The sequence below is a fragment of the Rhinolophus hipposideros genome (assembly GCF_964194185.1).
Source record: "Rhinolophus hipposideros genome assembly, chromosome: 4".
Lineage (NCBI taxonomy): Eukaryota > Metazoa > Chordata > Mammalia > Chiroptera > Rhinolophidae > Rhinolophus > Rhinolophus hipposideros.
The window spans coordinates 5,837,886-5,859,629 of record NC_138050.1 but is presented as its reverse complement, the minus strand read 5'-3'; the positions used below and the strand labels follow the sequence as shown (position 1 = coordinate 5,859,629).

Below are 21,744 nucleotides of genomic sequence, written 5' to 3'. Positions count from 1 at the left end.
AGATCAGGATTCTCTGTTGCTTTTACTGTGGTTATTCTCATGTCTTTATTTTATGTGGTCACTCGAGGCTCCGAGCACCATCACACTGGCACGTGGGGATTGGAGATAGGAACAGCCCTTAGTGCGCTCCCTGTTCTTCAGCATTTACACATTTCCAACCTCAAGTAGTTTCCCTTATTCTGAATTCTGAGACCTGGTTTGACATGTAAATCGCATATACTGCATTTTTTTTGAGTTCTCTAGTAGGAAAACTCTTAAAGTCTCTAACAGGCAAGTAAGCCCATGGCTTAGACTTTGGGAAGTAAGTATGCCTGAAGTTTCCAGTCCTGGCTTGGCTCTGTGGGTACCACTAAGTGCATCATGGCTTTAAAGTGACCTAAAAGAATGGGATTGCAATAAATATATGCTCCCCCACAAATAAGCTTCTCCCAGAGTTTCTATGTCATAAATTAATGCTATGTCCTAAGACCCTAAAGGGTTACAAATTTTGATGTGACCATATCTGCTAGAGGATAAACGAACCTAAGCACTTCCTTACCTCTTACATTATTTCTGTGTTTTTCTATACATGACTCCACCATCGTGCATAAAACTGTGGAGTTTTACTGTCATCAGGCCTGTGTATGACACCCGAGAGCTGTTTAAGTGCTCAAAGCACAGCAGGACTGTTACCCCCCTTTATGTGGACATAAAATCGGTATTAGTGAAATCTAAGATTGTATATAAAAACAAGTTGTTGTTAGATTCCCTCACTTCTGAGAAGTAAAAAGGCAGTACCTTCCTGTAATGCCTTTTTAGTAAATCTCTATATTTTTTATGTTATTGCTTCAGAAAAACATTCTCATGGCCCAAAACATTACGTAAAAAATGCTAACCTACACACTATACAACATGTCAGAATGTAATTTATACTCAGGGAAGTAAATATACCCAGTGCCGCTGAAGGCATGACGTTTTTGTGTCAACCAATGGAATCTGAAAGAACTATAATGTTTTTTGATAGGAGTAGCTAATGCAAGAAAAGAAATTTTTAAACAACTAGATAAGAACAGTCCATTATATAAATAACCAGAGACGTTCAATCAGATTAAGAGAAGTTGGCACAATTTTTCTTAACTTACATTCAGTTTTGTTATGAATTCTGCTTATTAAGTAAGGTAAATTTCATTTTAGAATTCAACATACTGTCTTTTTGATGAGTTTTTTTTTTTTTTTTAAGAGAAGGTGAATCCTACCAAATTTGAAAATGTAGTCAATCAAGTTAATGAAGTATATCTCGAAGAGCAAGTAAACTCGATTGGAACCATTTGAAACACAGGCACAATTAATATTTGTTGAAAAGTCTGACTGGTCATGATAATGTCAGAAATTTAGCAAAATATCAGCCTATGCTCAATATTTCTAAAGCAAGAATTCTAAGGTGGCAGCATTACTTTTCCCTTATAGTTTTTGCCTTTTCAGTGCCAAAGCATATAATGATTCTGAATCTCCTGATTTGTATTGGAAGACTAGTTTTAGTTTTTCATGAATTTAGTGTCAATGAAGGATATTAGTATTAAATTTTTGGATACCTTCAGATGGCAGTAAGACCTTTACCTCTTCCCATTTTAGCGGAGCTCAGTGGTAGAAAGAATGAGGCCTGGTGAAGGATTAACTCCTTCAGGGAACACATTCTAGCACTGGCTCCATGCAAAGCATGGTGATGTGTTGATGGAAGGTGTCATTAGAAGGGAAAGAATGTGTGGGGCAGCTTATCCTGTATTGACGGATGAGTGGAGGGGTGATTTGGGAGCTGGGCCTGGAAGAATTCATGGGATGGACAGAGTGACACAGTGAGATCCACACAGGAAGAACATGGCAGAGACATGGAAGTGTGTGGCTTCTTTAGGAAAGAGGGATCAGTTCTACGGGCACCATTGGACACAAAGCCAGATGAGTAGGTTTGGGCCAGACTGTGAAGGGCTTTCTGTGCCAGGTTGCTTGGAGGGGTTTCATTTTACTTGGTAGAGATTGGAAATCTTTAGATTTGTAAATAGAGAATTGACCTAATTATGTACTTTGAAGAGACAGTTACGAGCAGCGGTATGGATAAGGAATGTGAAAAGGCCTGAGAGGCTAGTGAGCAAACCACTACTGTAGTGTAAGCATGAGATGATTGTGGTTTTTGTACTTTGTCATCTTTTCCAGATTTTTAGAATGGCACATATTGATTTTATGATCACGATAATTTTCAAGTCGAGTGTCTATGTTGTAGACTTCAGCTGGAGCAGGTGAGAGACTGTGTAGTCTTCTGGGCAGCCCTTGTGTTCTGAGTCAGACAGACCAGGCTCCCGATTCTTGATTTATTAGTTACTCAATCCACACCTCTCTGAGCCTCAGTTCCTTCTTCTCTAAGATGAGAGTAATAACAGCACCTAAAGCACTAGGTTGTTGACAGGGTGAATAGAAGCTCTTAGAATAACCACTGGCATTCGGAATGCAATCAGCCAATCAGATCACCTCCCCTGGCCTCCAAGGGCTCCAAGGCCAGGTCTCCTCCTGCCTCCTCCCTTGAACCTGTTTGTGTCCTTTCCTTTCTTCTCACCACCCATCACCCACAGTGGCTTCCATTCAGTTCCTCAGGTGTGCCAACCTCTTTCCGAACTATGGGCTTCTGTACTCACCATCCCTTCTAGAACACACTTTCTCCAGCATTCTCCAAGACTGGCTGTGTCTCTTCCGCTAGGTGTCAACATAAATGGCAGTGCCCCAGAAAGAAAGGCTATCCTGACTCCACCCCCTGCAGTCACCCCTTCCTACCTAGATACTTTCTAACTCATTATCCTGTTGGTTTCCTTCACTGTCTTTATCAGGGCCTGTAATTATCTTATTTTGCTTTCATATATTTATTATCCCTCACCTCACTGCAATGTATATCGTCTATGAGAACAGAAGGTTTTATAACATCAATATCTATTGAATAAATATTAAAAATAATAGCAGAGGAAGTCATAGTAGTTGTTTTTTTTTTCATCATTATGGAAAGCTGATAAAGTCCTGAGATGTTTTGGAGCAGGGGTGGGCAAATTAATGGCCAGATAGTAAACATTTTAAGCTTTGTGGGCCAAACAGTCTGTCACAACTACTCAGCTCTGCAGCTGTAATGCAGAAGAAGCCACAGACTATATGTAAGCGAATGGAATGGCTGTATTCCAGTCAAACTCTTTTTAGGAAAACAAATGGCTAGCCTTTGGGCTATAGTCTGCTGACCTACCAAGGGCTGTTTTAGAGAATCACCAATCTCTGAGATAATCAGATCCATTCCTTCATTTCTTTTTTAAAAGATTTTTATTAAAATATAGCTAACATGCAACATTATATCAGTTTCAGGTATATACCATAGTTGTTCATCATTTATATCCCTAAAGAAGTGATCACCATGATAAGTCCAGCAGCTGACACCGTACAATGCTATGATAATATTATTGACTATATTCCCCATGCTGTACATTACATCCCCAGGACTTCTTTGTTTTAGGCTTCTTATTCCCCTTCATCTTTTCCCCCTTTTTAAAATTTTCAATTAAAATGGACATTCAATATTATTTTATATCAATTTCAAGTGTAACAGGATAATGGTTAGACATTTGTATAATTTAAGAATTAATCTCCTGACTAGTCTAGTATCCATCCGGCACTATACATAGTTATTACCATATTACTGACTATATTTGCTGTTCTTTACTTTACACCCCCATGGCATTTTGTAACTATTTTGTGCTTCTTAATCCATTCACATTTTTCACTCTACCCAACTAACACCCTCACATCTATCATCCCAGTAAATCTGGTACCCATCTGACATGATACATAGTTATTACATTATTGACTATATTCCTTACATTATACCCTACATCCCCATGACTACTTTGTAACAATCAATTTGTACTTAAACCCTTCACCTTTTTCACCCCCCTCCAAACCCCCTCCCATCTGGCAATTATCAAGTTCTCTGTATCTATGAGTTTGTTTCTTCTTTGTTTGTTTGTTTTGTTCTTTAGATTCCACGTATAAGCAAAATCACATTGCATCTGTCTTTGTCTGATATACTCCACTCAGCACAGTACCCTCCAGGTCTATCAATGCAACCAAAGATGTCAAGAAACCATTCCCTTTCATGGCCGAACAATATTCCATTGTGTGTGTGTAGCACCTCCTCTTTATCCATTCAGCCATCAATGGACACCCAAGCTGCCTCCACATTTTGGCCATTGTAAATAATGTTGCAATGAACGTATGGATGGACACGTCCCCTCAAAGTAGTGTTTTGGGTTTTTTCACGTAAATACCCGGAAGTGGGATTACTGGGTCCTTTTAAAGTTTATTTTGTCTGGAATAAGTATTTCTACACAGTTTTCTTTTTCATTTCCATTTTCGTGAGATATCTTTTCCATCCCTTTCCTTTAGTCTATGTGTATCTTTCAATCTGAAGTGAGTCTTTTGTAGGCAGCATGTGTAAGGCTCTTATTTCCTTATCCATTCAGCCGTATGTCTTTTGATTGGAGCATTTAATCCATTTACATTGAAAGTAATTGTTGACAGATATGTAGTTATTGCCATTTTATTATTCATATTTTTATCTTTCTCCTTTCCCCCCCCCCCCCTCCTCCTCTTCCATCTTAAAGAAGTCCCTCTAGCTTTTCTTGTAATACTGGTTTAATGGTGATGGACTCCTTTAGGTTTTTCTTGTCTGGGAAGCTCCTTATCTGTCCTTCAATTCTAAATGATAGCTTTGCTGGGTAGGGTAATCTTGGTTGTATATCATTGCTTTTCATCACTTTGACTATTTCCTGCCAATCCCTTCTGGCCTGCAAAGTTTCTGTTGAGAAATGAGATGACAGTCTTATGGGAGCTCCCTTGTAGGGAAGTAACTGCTTTTCTCTTGCTGTTTTTACGATTCTTTCTTTGTCTTTCTTTAACCTTTAGCATTTTAATTATGATGTGTCTTGGTGTGGACTTCTTTGGATTCATCTTGTTTGGGACTCTCTGCACTTCCTGGGCTTGTATGTCTATTTCCTTCACCAGGTTAGGAGAGTTTTCCATCATTATTTCTTCAAATAGGTTTTCAATTCCTTGCTCTCTCTCTTCTTCTTCTGGTACCCCATAATGTGAATGTTGGTACATTTGATGTTGTCCCGGAGGCCCCTTAAACTGTTCTCATTGTTTTAAAAATCTTTTTTCTGTTTGCTGTTCTGGTTGGGTATTTTCTGCTACTTTATCTTCTAAATTGCTGATTCTCCTGCTTCATCTAATGTACTGCTGATTCCCTCCAATGTATTCTTCATTTCAATTATTGTATTCTTTATTTCTTTCTGACTCGTTCTTTTTTATGTTTTCTATCTCCATTTTATATTTCCTATTTCTTTGTTGAAGTTCTCCCTGAGATCATTGAGTATCCTTATAACCAGTGTTTGGAACTCTGAATTTGGAGGATTGTTTGTCTCCATTTTGTTTAGTTCTTTTTCTGGAGCTTTATTTTGTTCTTTTAATTGGAACATGTTTCTTTATCTCCCTATTTTGGCTGCCTCCCTGTGTTTGTTTCTATGTATTAGGCAGTGCTGTTATGTCTCCTAGTTAGTAGAGTGGTCTTATGTAGTAGGTGTCCTGTGGGGCCAAGTGGTGCAGTCTCCGTGGTCACCAGAACTGGGTTCTGCAGGTGTGTCCATTGTGTGGATTGTATGTGACCTCTTGTTGTAGTTGAGCCTTGGTCACTGTTTGCATGTCTGTGGGAGGTACTGACCCTCAGGCTGATTGGTTGTGAGGACTGGCTATGACTATAGTAGAGGAACTATTGTGCAGGAGCTGACCCTATGGAGCAAAATTCACATTAGCAGGGCTCTGGTGCCTGCCTAATCCTCCCCTTAGGTGTCTCATTTGTAGAGGCAGTTGGGTGGTGCTCTGGTGTGTGCTCTGAAGCTGGCCATCAGATGGTTTGGTTCTGGGGCCTCTTTGAAGGGCGTCTGGTGCAGGCCAAGGCCAGTCATTGCCTGTGCCCTGCCCAGGACCACTTGGTATGAGCCTCAAAGTGATCTTCAGATGGCAGCCACTAGTGCTGGGCTTGGAGGTGCCTGGGAGAGGCTAAGCTGTGAACCGAGGGCAGCAGTTGCCAATGCCACACTTGAGGATGCTCAGCAAGAGGTCCAGGGCACAAGAGACCAGGTGCTTCTTGTTTGGAGTTTGTGAACCTTTGAGAGATTTTAGGAAAGTCTGGAGCATGAGCCAAGACAAACTGTTGGTATGGAAAAGCCACTGGAAGTGGCTTGGGGGAACCAGAAATTTGGGTTGGGTGGCATTTCAGGGAATCAGCAGAACAGGGCTAACGGTGTTAGCCAGGTTGATGGAGATTCAGATATGGCAGCCACCTATGTTTGCATGTGGGGAATGGGGACGGCTCAGCAAATGAGCAGTGGCTGCTGCCAGCACTTCTGTCTGGGAGAAAGCTGCCTCTCCAGCCCTCATCATGAGGCCAGACAATTCAGTTCCTCCCTGTATGTTCATGGCACCTTTTGAGCTGCTATTCCAGCCCTGGAGCTCAGAATAAGTGAGTTCATCAGTGAGTAAGTCTATGCATGAGCCCTTTAAGAGGAACACCTGGGACTGTTGCCAACATCTTCTCACTTTGCCACCATCTTTGATGCTTTTCACAGCCAGAAGTTGTGGGGACTCCTCTTCCCAGCACTGGAAGCCTGGCCTGGGGAGCTTGGTGTGGGGGAGGGACACTTTGCTCCTTGGGGTGGGGAGTTCTCCACAGCCAAGTTATCCATTCTGCTTTTTAAAGGTCACATGCAAGTATGGAACCAGCTTGTTCTGCATCTCTGTCCCTGTTACTAGCATGGAGGTGGCTTCTTCTGCATGTCTTTAGTTATAGGACTTCTATTCAGCTAGACTTCAGGCAGTTCTCAGTGATGGTCGTTCTGAAATGTAGGTGTAATTTTGATGTGGTCCTGAGAGGAGGTGAGCCCAGCATTTACCTTCTCTGCCATCTTGACCAGAAATCTTGGGGGGTCCCATTCATTTATTTATTTATGCAACATATTATTTTTCAGCTAGTCAACAAAGATTTTCTGAGGACCCATTGTGGGCCAGGTACCTGTCAATGTGTTCAGGATACACAGATGAAATGTATAGTCCATGACTTTGTGGGGATATGGAGAGATAAATTAGTAATTATGACAGGAAGAGAGAAGTACATTATAAACTTATGAGGAGGGGTACCCAACTCAGTTAGGCACATAGGGGCCCTAGAAAGATTTTATGAATGAGTGAGTTAAGCTGAATTTTGAAGGATAAATCGGAGTTGCCAGGTGGAGAATGGATGAAGTTACATGCCTGTTAGAGAGAGAGAGAGACCATCGGTTTGGGTGACTTGGATCCCTTATAGTAGACTCAGTAGGGGGGAACAGCAAGATGTTTTTTAGGATGATGCTGGCCATGGACAGTTACTTATGTGACACATGCAAAGTGAGTTTCCTAGGGGACATTAGGTAGACTTTCCAAAGGGCAGACATTGGTGCTGCAAAGAAGTCTGAGCCAAAGATAAAAGGACATTACACCCTGGATGGGAGATGAAGTCGTGAGAATGGATGAGCAGATTCACGGAGAGAGAGGGGGTGGAGGAAGGGAAATGTCAAGAAGGGAACTTTATACCCACATTTAAGGAATAATTGAGGAAAGAAGCCTGAGAGAGACAGAACACTGTAGGGTGGGTGGGCAGGGGGCCCAGGAAAATGTAGTATTTTGAGTATAAGGGAGAGGGAGTTTCCAAAGTAGAAAATGGGCAAAACTGTCTCACAGAAGAAAGGACAAGTGAAAATGCAAAGAGGCTGCTGGGATTGGAAATTAGGAAACAGTTGGTGACCTAGTTTTGAATGAGCAATTTTAGTAAAACGTGGGGGTGGACCTCACATCTTAGAAGGTTGAGAAGTGAATGAAGAGTGTGGAAGTGGAAGCAATGAGAATAGACTGCAGTTTCTAAAAATGTACCGATGGAGAAAAGAGCCCTGGGTGCCAGCTGGAGGGGAAGCAGGGTTGAGTTTTGTTTTGTTTTTGAGAGTGTGGTGGGAGAGATTGGCACTTGTTTGAAATTAGAGGGAGAGAGATTGGCCTGTGGAGAGAAGTTGAGGGGTAACTGTTAGAACAAAGCCCCCCGGAGGGTGGTAGATAATGAGATGGAGGTGACATGCAGAAGCCTGAACATTGGAACAGAAAGTGAACTTTGATTCTTCTAAGACCAAGGAGAAGAGGAATAGATGGAAAGCAGAGTGGGCGAAGTGTTGATTCCTATGTTAAGAAGGAGAACAGTTTATTGACATCACCTAACGTCCACTTCACTATTTTTATCATTGTCTTACTTAATTTCATGAGAACTATAGCATCTAACAAGGAAGAATTAAATCATATGGGAAAACATCCCCAGAAGACAAACAGGTGAATTACTGAGATGGTAAAAGAGAACACAGCCTAATTACAGTTCCTTTGTTGTCTTAATGACCCTGGATGATCATGGGACCTATTTTGGAGTTCTCTTTATTCTAATACTGTTGAAATTGACATTGACAATGCCTGTCTTTTCACTGTGCATTCAGCAAACAAAGCTGTTTTATCTTTGGCTTACTGTCATTGCAACTGAGCATGCATAAAAATGCCCTGGAGAAATTTATTTAAAAAATGCAATTTTCCCAGGCCCAGACCCAGAAAATCAGCTTCAGTGGCTCTGGAGTGAGCACAGGTGTAATAACTATTGTTCTATTTATTTGGACAAAGATTGTTTGTATATTAATCAATATTCATTGAGCACCTACTATGTGTCAAGTTGTTTTAGGCACTGAGGATATAACCAGGAACGTGATAGAAGAGATCCTACAGGCAGTTATGAAACAGTGTAATTGAATGCTGTGATGGCAAAGTCTTCTGAGCTCAGGAGAATATAGGAGGGGAACTAACCTCAAGCTGGGGTTCAGGAAGGTTTCTCAGATATAACATAGCATGCAGGGCAAAGGGTTTGAGGCGTGGGGATGAGGGATGAGGAAATGGTGGGAGTGGAAGAAAGGGTATTCTAGGCAGAGGCAATGGTACAGGTGAAGCTTGGTGTCACTTGAATGTAGTGTCGGGAAAGGATGAGAAAAAAGCCAGAAGATTGTAATTACAGCTCAAGCTGTGTTAAAGAATTTGCCTTTTACCTGCAGAGCAAGACGGGGCTGTTAAGAGGCATTAAACAGTCCGACATCATAAAAATGGCAGAGTAAAGAGGCATCAAGCAAGGGGCTGATATGATCATATTTCCTTTTTAAAAATACAGCTGGACTAAAGTTTGGAGAACGAAGTGAGGGACAGGCATGGGGTGTGGTGGGGTAGAAGGATTGGAGACAGACACCCTTGAGGAGGCTGTTTGCAGTACACCGGAAACGACCGCCCGTCCGAGGCAGTAGTGGGGAGCGGGGTGGAGAGAAGTAGATGGGTTTTAGGAGGTAGATTTGACTAACTCCCTAAACCTGTGAGTCACGTTCACATCAAAGGAGATCAGAAGGGGAAATAATGAATAAAAAGCAAGGAAGAGTAATGTCAGCCCTCGCTCAACTCTGCATGCCAAAATTCACTACTAATTCTAATGGGACTTAGCTGAAGGGTGTGGCCCTTGTGATTAGCGGATCCACCTGTTTGCTTTTTAAAATGAGAGTAAAGATGAGGATGAATAATCTAGACTTCTTTGTCCTGTTGTCATTGACCTTGGTGATTGTGGAATCCGAAGACATCTGTCTGATTTATCATGGTGTATGAGTACCCAGCACAAAGCTCGTCTCCCTGGATTGACATAGTACGGAAAGGGCTGTAACCTTATCTTTATACGTTCTTCTCCTTCCTTAATCCAAAACCATATAACAACATGACTTCAAAGCATAGGTTCAGAAGTTGGAGACTATTGAGAGGTTTGGGTAAGTGGAATCTCAACTGGAGTGAGGGAAGTAATCGTGCAGTAAGTGTTTCCCGTTTGCTGGTGTGTCCTCAGCTTTCTGTTTGGGGATGCCCTTTCGTCTCTCCCTCTCAGATGTTTGATCCTGCAGCTCCTGTTGGCCTTCTCAACTTCATGTTGTTCTTCTGAAACTTCTGGGTCCATGTATTCTATCTCTTTGGTTTCCTTGTTTGTTTTGCTGGACTACATCTTCAGTCATTTCCTAAGAAAGAGTTCGAAGAAAGCAAACTAGCGGAGTTTTTGCATTTCTGAAACTGCCTTTTGTTTGCATTCACTAGATTAAATATCACTATCTAGATTGAAAATGATTTTCTTTCAAAACATAAAGACTTCCAGTGTTGCTCAAAAGAAACCTGATGCTAGTTTGACAAATATTCTTTTGTAGGATACCTGAAATTTTTTTCTCTCTGAAAGCTTTAGAAGGTTCTCTTGGTGTTTTAAAAATTTCGTGTGTGTGTGTGTGTGTGTGTGTGTGCGCGCGCGCGCATATGTGCACCGGGGAGAGAGGAAGAGGAAGAGAGACAGAGAAAGAGGGTGGGAAACAGACTCAGAGAGAGGGGGAGTGATTGATTGATCTTGCTAGGCAATTGTTAAATCCTCAGCTTGAAGACTCGTGTCCACCTTTAGCTCTGGGCAATCATCTTGTGTTCTTGTTAATTTCTACTTCTCTGTTTTCTCTTCCTGGAATTTGTGGTGTTTGGTGTTTGAACCTCCCAAAGTGATTAGTTGTGTCTATTTTTTCTTACATGTTTTTTCTTACCTCATGCTTTCCTTCATTTTAGACAATCTTACAGGACTTATTTTCTACTCTTCTGTTGAATTGTTGTTTCACTATTTTTAATTTCAAGAATGCTTTCAAGGTTTCTGATTGCTTCTTTCACAACGTATTGTTCTTTATTTTATTGTAGTATTATCACCCCAAATTTCTCCGATGATGCTAACTAGATGTTTGTAAAGATATATTTTGTTGCTTGAATTCTCTGTATATCCTGAGGGGCAGTTTTCTTCTTTGTTTGTTTCTTTTTTATTATTATTAGTTTCAGGTGTACAAAACAATGTAATAGTTAGACATTTACACGCCTCACGAAGTGATAACCCCCCTCCCTCAATCTTCTACCCCTTTGACATCATACATAACTGTTACAATTCCACTGACTCTATTCCCTATGCTGTACTCCACTTCCTGTGACTATATATATCTATATCTATATCTATATCTAGCTATACACACACACGCACACACACATACTTATAGTTGACATTCATTATGAGGCAGCTTCAGCTTCAGGTGTACACTGCAGTGGTCAGGCTCCTACACCGCACATGAAGTGGTCTCCCTAATAAGACAAGCATCCGTCAGATACCCTGTAAAAATCTTTACAACATTACTGATTATATTCCCCAAACTGTCTTTCGTATCCCTGTGGCCATCTTGTGGTTACTGATTGTGCTTTCTAATCCCCTCACCTTCTCCCTCATCCCCACCTCTATCCCATCTAGCAATCCTCTGTTTTTCCTCTGTATCTCTGAGAGTGTTTCTGATTAGTTTGTTCATTTATTCTTTTCTTTAGATTCCACATATAAGTGAGATCATATGGTATTTGTCTTTCTCTGTCTGATTTATTTCACTTAGCATAATGTTCTCTAGGTCCAGCCACGTTGTTACAAATGGTGAGATTTCTTTCTTCTTTATGGCTGTGTAATATTCCATTGTATAAATGTACCACAGTTTCTTTATCCAATCGTTTATTGATGGATATTTCAGTTGTTTTCATGTCCTGACTATTGTGTATAGTGCTGCAATAAACATAAGGGTGCATAAATTTTTTTGAATCAGTGTTTTGGATTTCTATTGATAGATACCTAAGAGTGGAATTGCTGAGTTATAAGGTAGTTCCATTTCCAGTTTTTTGAGATACCTCCATACTGTTTTCCATAGTGGCTGCACCAATTTGCAATCCCACCAATAGTGCACAAGCGTTCCCTTTTCTCCACATCCTCGCCAGCACTTGTTGTTTGTTGATTTATTGATGATAGCCATTTTGACTGGGGTGAGGTGTTATCTCATTGTGGTTTTTATTTGCATTTCTCTAATGATTAGTGAGGTTGAACATTTTTTCATGTCTGTTTGCCATCTGTATGTCCTTTTTAGAAGACTGTCTTTTCATGTCCTCTGATCTTTTTTTATTGGTTTGTTTTCTTGGTGTTGAGTTGAATGAGTTTTTTATAAATTTTGGATATTAACCTCTGTGGGGTCAGAGTCCCAGAGAGCATTTTCCAGGCTCTTGGCCTCATGTGGGGAGGGGGGTTGTTGGCTCAGTTGGTGGTTGGCTGTTGGCTATAGCTGGTTGGCCAATTGGCTGCTGATGTAACTGCCGTGACTGCGTTGGGTGGTTGGCTGGTTGGCAGGCAGAAAAGTGGACGGCGGATTGTGGATTCTGTAGATCCTACTTCCTGTATCTCACCCGGCTGCTAGCGAGAATATAGTGGTATGACTCCCCTATGGCTCCTTGGGTGTTCCTTTTTGGCCTCACCGTGTCCTGCGTTCTTATGTGGGGAGCGGGAGCAGAGACCTCACATGAAATCCTGCATGACACCCTTTATCAGATGTATATAGACAAATATCTTCTCCCATTCAGTAGGATGCCTTTTTGTTTTATTGATGGTTTCCTTGCTGTGAAAAAACTTTGTGGTTTTATATAATCCCATATGTTTATTTTTTCTCTTACTTCCCTTGCCTGAGGGGAAATATCAGTAAAAATATTACTAAGGGTAATGTCTCTTTGTTTCTTAAAATTTTTTTGTTGTTTGTTTTATGCTGGAAGATGTTCTCAAATTCTTTGTGATCGTTCACTCTTATTATTGAGTTGGATGAACTTGGAGTTCATTTGCTCAAATTTATTGCAAGTCTATTTCCTCTCCCCGTAGGACTTGGCAGGAGGTGGGGAGGTGAAGGCAAGTACCTGGGTACTGACCACTCCATGCCTGGATGAGGGGGCTGGTGGGGTAGGGCGAACATCTCTCCCCCATTTTTCAGCCCAGTCTCACTACTCTTTCCCTGGGATCAGTGCCCCTGAGCCTCTGGCTGTCCAGGCTGGGAGGTCAGTGGGCTGCTTCTTCTCCACTGCTCTCATTTCTGCTGTGGGCTGTGTTTCTCCTCTGGCGATCAGTCAGGGGCCACCATCTGTGCTCGGTGTTCCAGAAACTGCTGCAACAGCTGGCTCAGTAAGTGTGCCTCTTTTCTCTCTGTTGTTCTTTTAGAACAACAAAATTGAATTACTGTCATTTGATGACATCTTTGATCAGAAAAGCTAAAAATACCTGTGTTCTGTCTCCCACCTTGAACTGCAGTCTTGTTTTCTACTTAAATCTAGTCAATGTTGATTACCAGCACCTCTTAGGGTGCTACCCAGTACTGTGAAATTAATCTGTTTCATTGTAAAAAATACTGTGTTTTAAAAGCATGGAAATCTGTATTGTAAAAGCACAGAAAAGTCATGTTATGTCACCACATGATAATTTTCTGAGTTTTTTCCTTAGCAAATAGGGCAAGTGCTTTACTTTTTCTTTGATTTTTGAAATGCTAAAGTCATTCATCAGAAAACAGATGATTCAACTGCATTTGCTCATGAAAAGATTGTTTCTTTTGATTAGTTCTGAGCCTCTGATGATTTCCCTGAAAATCCCAAATGTAAATAAGACCCAGGGGATTTATCAGCCCACATTAATAACACAGCAGTTGAGCAGCACCAGTAGATATATAATCAGTTAAAAATAATTGATCAACTCATGAAATTCTGTCAATGTGCTAGTACAAGGTCAACTGTACTTGACATATCTCTTTAAACAGCTCCTGTTTATAAGTAGATCTGTCCAGCAGCAAAAGTACGACATTGGCGGTATTTACATAATTGTACCTTCTCCTCATTTCCTTCTGCTTGTAGCATGCTTTTTACACCCTTCCTAACTCTACCGCTCTCATTCCCTTCCCATACACACAGGCTTTGAGTCGTTTATACACTGACCGGATATGTGTAGATAGGTCAACTGTCTCTCGTGGTTGTTGTAGTCTAATATAGTGGAAAGTAAGTCACTGGATATCCGTGATGGGTTAAATGCAATCACTGTAGGTGATATAACAAGATCTAAACAGACATGCAAAAGCAGATCCTCAGATGCTGGTTATTCTACTAATCCAGTTTTAATCTCATTTTTTTAGGTTCTTATAAGAAAGTAAAACTCAAGGTTTGGGCCTCAATTAAAGAGACACTGCCTAAATAGATTTATTTGGTTTTGCAGATTATTTATTGCTCATTTAGTACAGGGTTCTGTTTTTAACCTTAGATCACTCTCTTCACAACTCCAAAAACATTAACACACCAAACAGGTTTTACTACTGTGTTTCCCCAAAAATAAGACCGGGTCTTAAATTAATTTTTGCTCCAAAAGACGTATTTGCGCTTATGTTCAGGGATGTTATCCTGAAAAATCATGCTAGGGCTTATTTTCCAGTTAGGTCTTTTTTTCATGGAAACACAGTAGCTCCTTTTTCTGGCCTGGATAGTAAATAATGCCAGCGAGCTACCATGCTCAGTTTTTCTTCTGCTCATCATTCCTAGATGATGGACACATCTGTAAGGAGGTTAGCAAGAGCTTTTCTTTTTTTTTTTTTTTTTTTTTTTTTTTTTTTTTAATTAATTTTATTGGGGTGACAATTGTTAGTAAATTTACATAGATTTCAGGTGTACAATTCTGTATTACATCGTCTATAAATCCCATTGTGTGTTCACCACCCAGAGTCAGTTCTCCTTCCATCACCATATATTTGATCCCCTTTACCCTCATCACCCACCCCCCACCCCCTTACCCTCTGGTAACCACTAAATTATTGTCTGTGTCTATGAGTTTTTGTTTATCATTTGTTTGTCTTGTTCCTTTTGGTTTATATACCACATACCAGTGAAATCATAGGGTTCTCTGCTTTTTCTGTCTGACTTGTTTCACTTAGCATTATTCTCTCGAGATCCATCCATGTTGTCACAAATGTTCCTATATCATCTTTCCTTAACGCCAAATAGTATTCCATTGTGTATATGTACCACAACTTCTTTATCCATTCATCTATCGAAGGACATTTTGGTTGTTTCCATGTCTTGGCCACCGTAAACAAAGCTGCAATGAACATTGGCGTACACGTGTCTCTATAGAGAAATGCTTTTATATTTTTGGGGTAGATACCCAGGAGAGCGATTGCTGGGTCATATGGTAATTCTATTCGTAATTTCTTGAGGAACCTCCACACTGCCTTCCATAGCGGCTGCACCAGTCTGCATTCCCACCAACAGTGTATGAGAGTTCCTTTTTCTCCACAGCCTCTCCAACACTTGTTACTATTTGTTTTGTTGATGAAAGCCATTCTGACTGGGGTGAGGTGATATCTCATTGTGGTTTTCATTTGCATTTCTCTGATGATTAGCGATGTTGAGCATTTTTTCATATGTCTATTTGCCATTTGTATATCCTCTTTGGAGAAATGTCTCTTCAGGTCCTCTGTCCATTTTTCAATTGGGTTGTTTGTTTTTTTGTTGTTGAGTTTCATGAGTTCCTTGTATATTTTGGATATTAGCCCCTTATCAGAGGAACTGTTTGCGAAAATCTTCTCCCATTCAGTTGGTTGCCTCATTATTTTGTCAATAGTTTCTTTTGCTGTGCAGAAGCTTTTCAGTTTCATATAATCCCATTTGTTTATTTTAGTTTTTACTTCCATTGCCTTTGGAGTCAAATTCATAAAATGCTCTTTGAACCCAAGGTCCATAAGTGTAGTACCTATGTTTTCTTCAATGCAGTTTATTGTGTCAGGTCTTATGCTTAAGTCTTTGATCCATTTTGAATTAATTTTGGTACATGGTGACAGATAGCAGTCCAGTTTCATTCTTTTGCACGTAGCTATCCAATTCTGCCAGCACCATTTATTGAAGAGGCTGTCTTTCCTCCATTGTATGTTTTTAGCTTCTTTGTCAAAAATTATCTGTCCATATTTATGTGGTTTTATTTCTGGGTTCTCAATTCTATTCCATTGGTCTATGTGTCTGTTTTTCCGCCAATACCAAGCTGTTTTGATTATTGTAGCCCTGTAGTACAAGCAAAAATCAGGAAGTGTGATACCTCCAGTATTGTTCTTTTTTTTTAATATTGCTTTGGCTATTCGGGGTCTTTTGTGGTTCCAAACAAATCTGATGATTTTTTGTTCTATTTCTTTAAAAAATGCCATTGGGATTTTAATGGGGATTGCATTAAATCTGTATATGGCTTTGGGTAATATGGCCATTTTAACTATGTTGATTCTTCCAATCCATGAGCACGGAATGTCTTTCCATTTCTTTGTGTCTTCTTCAATTTCTTTCAAAAATGTCTTATAGTTTTCAGCATATAAATCCTTCACATCCTTGGTTAAGTTTATTCCTAGGTATTTTATTCTTTTTGCTGCAATTGCAAAAGGAATTGTTTTTTCTATCTCTTTTTCTGAGATTTCATTGTTGGTATATAGGAAAGCAATGGACTTTTGTACGTTGATTTTGTAGCCAGCAACTTTACTATATTCATTGATTGTTTCTAATAGCTTTTTGGTGGAGTCTTTAGGGTTTTCTATGTATAGCATCATGTCATCTGCAAAGAGTGACAATTTAACTTCTTCATTCCCAATTTGGATGCCTTTTATTTCTTTCTCTTGCCTGATAGCTCTGGCGAGGACTTCCAACACTATGTTGAAAAGCAGAGGTGATAGGGGACAACCTTGTCGTGTTCCTGAACGTAGAGCAAAGGGCTTCAGCTTTTCACCATTAATTATGAGGTTAGCTGAGGGCTTGTCGTATATGGCCTTTATTATGTTGAGGTATTTTCCTTCTATACCAATTTTAGTAAGTGTTTTAATCATAAATGGATGTTGTATCTTATCAAATGCTTTTTCTGCATCAATTGATAGAATCATATGATTTTTGTCCTTTATTTTGTTTATGTGATGTATCACATTGATGGATTTGCGAATGTTGAACCATCCTTGTGCCCCGGGGATGAACCCCACTTGGTCGTGATGAATAATCTTTTTAATGCATTGTTGTATTCGATTTGCTAGAATTTTGTTTAGGATTTTAGCATCTGTATTCATCAGAGATATAGGTCTGTAGTTTTCTTTTTTTGTGTTGTCCTTACCAGGTTTTGGTATCAGGGTAATGTTGGCCTCATAAAATGAGTTAGGGAGTACTGACTCTTCTTCAATTTTTTGGAAGAGTTTGAGCAGGATTGGTATTAGATCCTGTTTGAAGGTTTGGTAGAATTCACTGGTGAAGCCATCTGGTCCAGGACTTTTGATTTTGGGAAGGTTTTTGATGACTGATTCAATTTCCTTACTGGTGATCGGCCTGTTAAGATTTTCCAGTTCTTCATGATTCAGCCTTGGAAGGCTATATGTTTCTAAGAACTTGTCCATTTCTTCTAAGTTATTAAATTTGGTGGCATATAGTCCTTCATAGTATTCTTGGATAATCCTTTGTATTTCTGTGGTGTCCGTGATAACGTCCCCTTTTTCATCTCTGATTTTGTTAATTAGTGTCTTCTCTCTTTTTATCTTAGTGAGTCTAGCCAAGGGTTTGTCGATTTTGTTAATCTTTTCAAAGAACCAGCTTTTTGTCACATTAATTTTTTCTATTGTCTTTTTGTTCTCTATTTCATTTAGTTCTGCTCTGATTTTTGTTATTTCCTTTCTTCTGCTGACCTTGGGTTTCGCTTGTTCTTCTTTTTCTAGTTTTTTAAGGTGTAACATGAGGTTATTTATTTGGGATTTTTCTTGTTTCTTAAGATGGGCCTGTAATGATATAAATTTCCCTCTTAAAACTGCTTTCGCGGCATCCCAAAAATTTTGGTAGGATGTATTTTCATTGTCATTTGTTTCTATGTATCTTTTGAGCTCTCCTCTAATTTCTTCTTTGACCCAGTCGTTCTTTAAAAGTATGTTGTTTAATCTCCATGTATTTGTGTTTTTTCCTGCTTTCTTTTTGCAGTTGATATCCAATTTCAAAGCTTTGTGATCAGAGAATATGCTTGGTATGATTTCAATCTTCTTAAATTTGCTGAGGCTGATTTTGTGTCCCAATATATGGTCTATCCTTGAGAATGTTCCATGTACACTAGAAAAGAATGTATAGTCTAATGTTTTAGGATGAAGTGCTCTATATATGTCAATTATGTCCAATTCCTCTAATGTGTCATTTAGGGCTGCGATTTCGTTATTTATCTTCTGTTTGGATGATCTATCCATAGCTGTCAATGATGTATTTAAGTCCCCTAGTATAATTGTGTTTTGGTCAATTTCTCCCTTTAGTTCTGTTAGTAGTTGCTTGGTATATTTCGGTGCTCCCTGATTGGGGGCATAAATATTGATGACTGTTATGTCTTCTTGTTGTATAGTCCCCTTTACCATTATGAAATGTCCATCTTTGTCTCTTGTTATCTTTTTCACCCTGAAGTCTGTTTCATCGGAAATCATTATGGCTACACCTGATTTTTTCTGGGTACCATTTGCTTGAAGTGTCAATTTCCACCCTTTCACTTTGAGTCTATGCTTGTCCTTGTAGCTGAGATGTGTCTCTTGTAGGCAGCATATGGTTGGGTTTAGTTTTTTGATCCAATCTGCTACTCTGTGTCTCTTTATTGGTGAGTTCAGTCCATTTACATTCAGGGTGATTATTGATATGTGAGGATTTCCTGTCATTCTGTCTTTAGTTTTCTGGTAAGGCTGTGTCTCCATTGTTTCTTTGCCTTTTTGTTGTTGTCTGTTATTTCTGTGTGGTAGTATTCTATGATGTTTCCCTCTGTTTCTTCTTTTATTACAGTATATATTTCAGATTTGGATGTTTTTTGAGTGGTTACCCTTGAGTTTATATAAAAGAAAGTTTGATATTTAGAGTATTCCAGTTTCTTCAGTACGCTTACTTTCTCTATTCCCATATTCCAGTTCAGGCCTTTACGCTCCCCCTTTTTATGTTTCGGTTGCCACAAGTTGTCCCTGTTGATGGTGGTCTAATAGCCTCCTTTAGTATTTCTTGTAGTGCAGGTCGTGTATTAGAAAATTCCCTCAGCTTCTGGATGTCTGGAAAGGTCTTTATTCCTCCTTCATATCTAAAGGAGATCTTTGCTGGATATATTATTCTTGGCTCATGATTTCTCTCTTTCAATAGTTTGAATATTTGGTTCCATTCCCTCCTAGCTTGTAGAGTTTCTGCTGAAAAATCTGATGATAATCTAATGGGCTTTCCTTTGTAAGTTACCGTCTTCTTTTCCCTGGCTGCCTTGAGGATTCTTTCTTTATCATTGATTTTAGACAGCTTCAATACAATGTGCCTTGGTGAAGGCCTGTTGGGATTGAGGTAATTAGGTGTTCTATTTGCTTCTTGGATTCGAGGATCCAGTTCTGTCCACAAGTTTGGGAAGTTCTCATCGACGATTTGTTTGAATATATTCTCTGTTCCCTTCCCTCCTTCTTCTCCTTCTGGTATGCCCATTATTCTTATATTGCTCTTTCTGATGGAGTCAGAAAGTTCTTGTAGAGTTCTTTCATTTCTTTTAAGTCTCAAGTCTCTTTCTTCTTCCCTCTGTGTAAATTCCAGGTTCCTATCTTCGATGTCACTGATTCTTTCCTCCATCTGGTCAACTCTACTACCTAAGCTGGATATTTTATTGTTAATTTCTTCTATTGAGTTCTTAATCTCCAGAAATTCTATTTGGTTCTTTTTCAAGATTTCAATCTCTTTTGTAAAATGCTCATGGTGTTCTTTGATTGTGTTTCTGAGTTCATTAAACTGCCTTTCTGTGTTTTCTTGCATCTCGTTCAGTTTTTTCAGAATTGCGATCTTGAATTCTCTGTCATTTAAATCACAAAGGTCCATATCTTTAAGTTCCTTTTCTGGAGACTTTTCACTTTCTTTCTGAGCTATCTTGTTGCCTTGGTTATTCATGGCAATCACTGATTTACTATTTCTCTTCCTAGACATCTACAGGAGTGTCTTCTGCAACAGGTTGATAGGTATGCGAAGAGCTTTTGGAGTTCCAAAGCTCTTTCTGCACCAGATTCAGAGCCCGTTTGTTTCAGCAGTTCTGTTTACTCCTGCAGGGATCCGCCCAGATAGGTGGGGCCAGGGGCGGGGTGAGTTGTGAGAGGTGGCCCAGAGCAATGGCGGCGACCACCACCACAGCCAGTCCTGCTTCCACAGCTCCCTCCCCTTTGCCGGAACTAGTTGAGCTGCGAATCTGTGTCTGCGGTCCACAGTTCTCAGAGCAGCAAATATTCTGTCCTTTGATCCGACACTGCTACTTTATCGCTTCTAGCACCGGGCAGGTGGGGGCGGGGCGAGCTCTGGGAGGGTAGGGAGGGGGCGGCTAGTCTCCGTGCCTAAGGCTTCCGTTCTCCGCTCGGCAGTGAGGGCTTAAACCACCGATTTCAGCCCTCTTCCCTCAGTCTTTGCTCCGAGGTCTGCCGTGAGCGAGCGTTGGGTTCAGCGGTTTTGTATGCTGCCCCCTCAGCCCTGTGGGCCGTAAGCGGAGCCCTAGCAGTCCGAGTCCTTCCCTCTCCCGCAGGTGCGGAAGATCCGGGCGCAGCGGGCTCCGAGCACTGAGCTAGGTCTGTGTCCTGCGCCCGCGCGGCTCCGTCTCCGCACTTCTCCTCTCCCTCCTCCCCGCTCGCGCGATTCACCCACCTGGAGGTGAATTCAGTAATCGGCCTCTTCGTCTTGCCTGTCTGCTGTGCAAGGAGTCCTTTGTGGAGTTATTGTTGTCCGATTCGTTGTAAATTCCAGGGGAGCGTTACAGAGGCTCACCTCACGCCGCCATTTTCTTCGTCTCCAGCAAGAGCTTTTCTTGAGTGCTTTTGCCCTTTACCTTTGGCTAGACTGAGTTTTTATCAAAAGCATAGGATTTAAGCCTCCTCTCCATCCGATTGTGCACTGGCCTGTCAGGCATCGCGTCCAACCTTCTCTACTTCACTGAGTGCCCTTCTGGGGTCTGCTTTGCTGATGGTGGGAATGACCCACATGCTGCCCAGTCACTTTGTGGGAGAGCCTTCAGTAGGCTCTTCTGACCAAAGCTTGCTATGTTCTTTTTGAAGTGACAAAGATTTTCCTAAAGTTCCTACAAATTGTTGTATTTTCAGGTGTGCATGATGTCAGTGGGGCATGGCTTGCCTACAGTAGTTCCCTTGGAGATTTTTCAGGTATGTAGGTCTTTTCTTGTCTCTATAACAGCAGATTAACCCTTTCTCCCCGACCTCCTCCACTAATCAATCACCGAGACCTGCCGATTTTGTAACTTGAATACGTTGGCTCTACTGCATCTCGCTCTCAGACATCAGACTTCTCCCCTTACCTGCTGGCTCTCAGCGGCTCTCCCTGCCACCAGTCTTATCCCTCTCAGACCCATCATCCATCCAGCACATCAGTCCCTGTTCTTCTGCCTGCAGCATTCTTTAGTGGCTCTACATGGCTGTCAGGAGAGAGAACCAAGGATCTCTGTGTCAGTCGAGTTCTTCTAGCCTACCTGTCCACTCCCAGACCTCTTCCCTTCTCTCTTTTTAATTTCACTCCTTTACCACCCAACTCAATTTTACCCCTTCAAGAGCCCATTCCTTGACCAGCCTCGTCTGGGTTTAGGGCTCCCCAACTTTGTGCTCCCCCAGCTCTGGTTCTTGC

The 21,744-nt window shown here is 40.7% G+C and overlaps 1 protein-coding gene across 3 annotated transcripts in view; it reads left to right on the top strand.

The window, feature by feature from the left end:
- Positions 1-21,744, top strand: part of MTUS2 (microtubule associated scaffold protein 2) — a 533,984-nt gene that overhangs the window by 204,409 nt on the left and 307,831 nt on the right. For 2 of the 3 annotated variants that reach the window (XM_081046097.1, XM_081046098.1), the window contains one exon: positions 21,210-21,269. The exons of the other annotated variant lie outside the window; for it this stretch is intronic. In XM_081046097.1, coding sequence (XP_080902223.1) covers positions 21,210-21,269 — 60 coding nt within the window. The remainder of the gene's footprint in view (positions 1-21,209; positions 21,270-21,744) is intronic. 3 annotated transcript variants of the gene reach the window in all.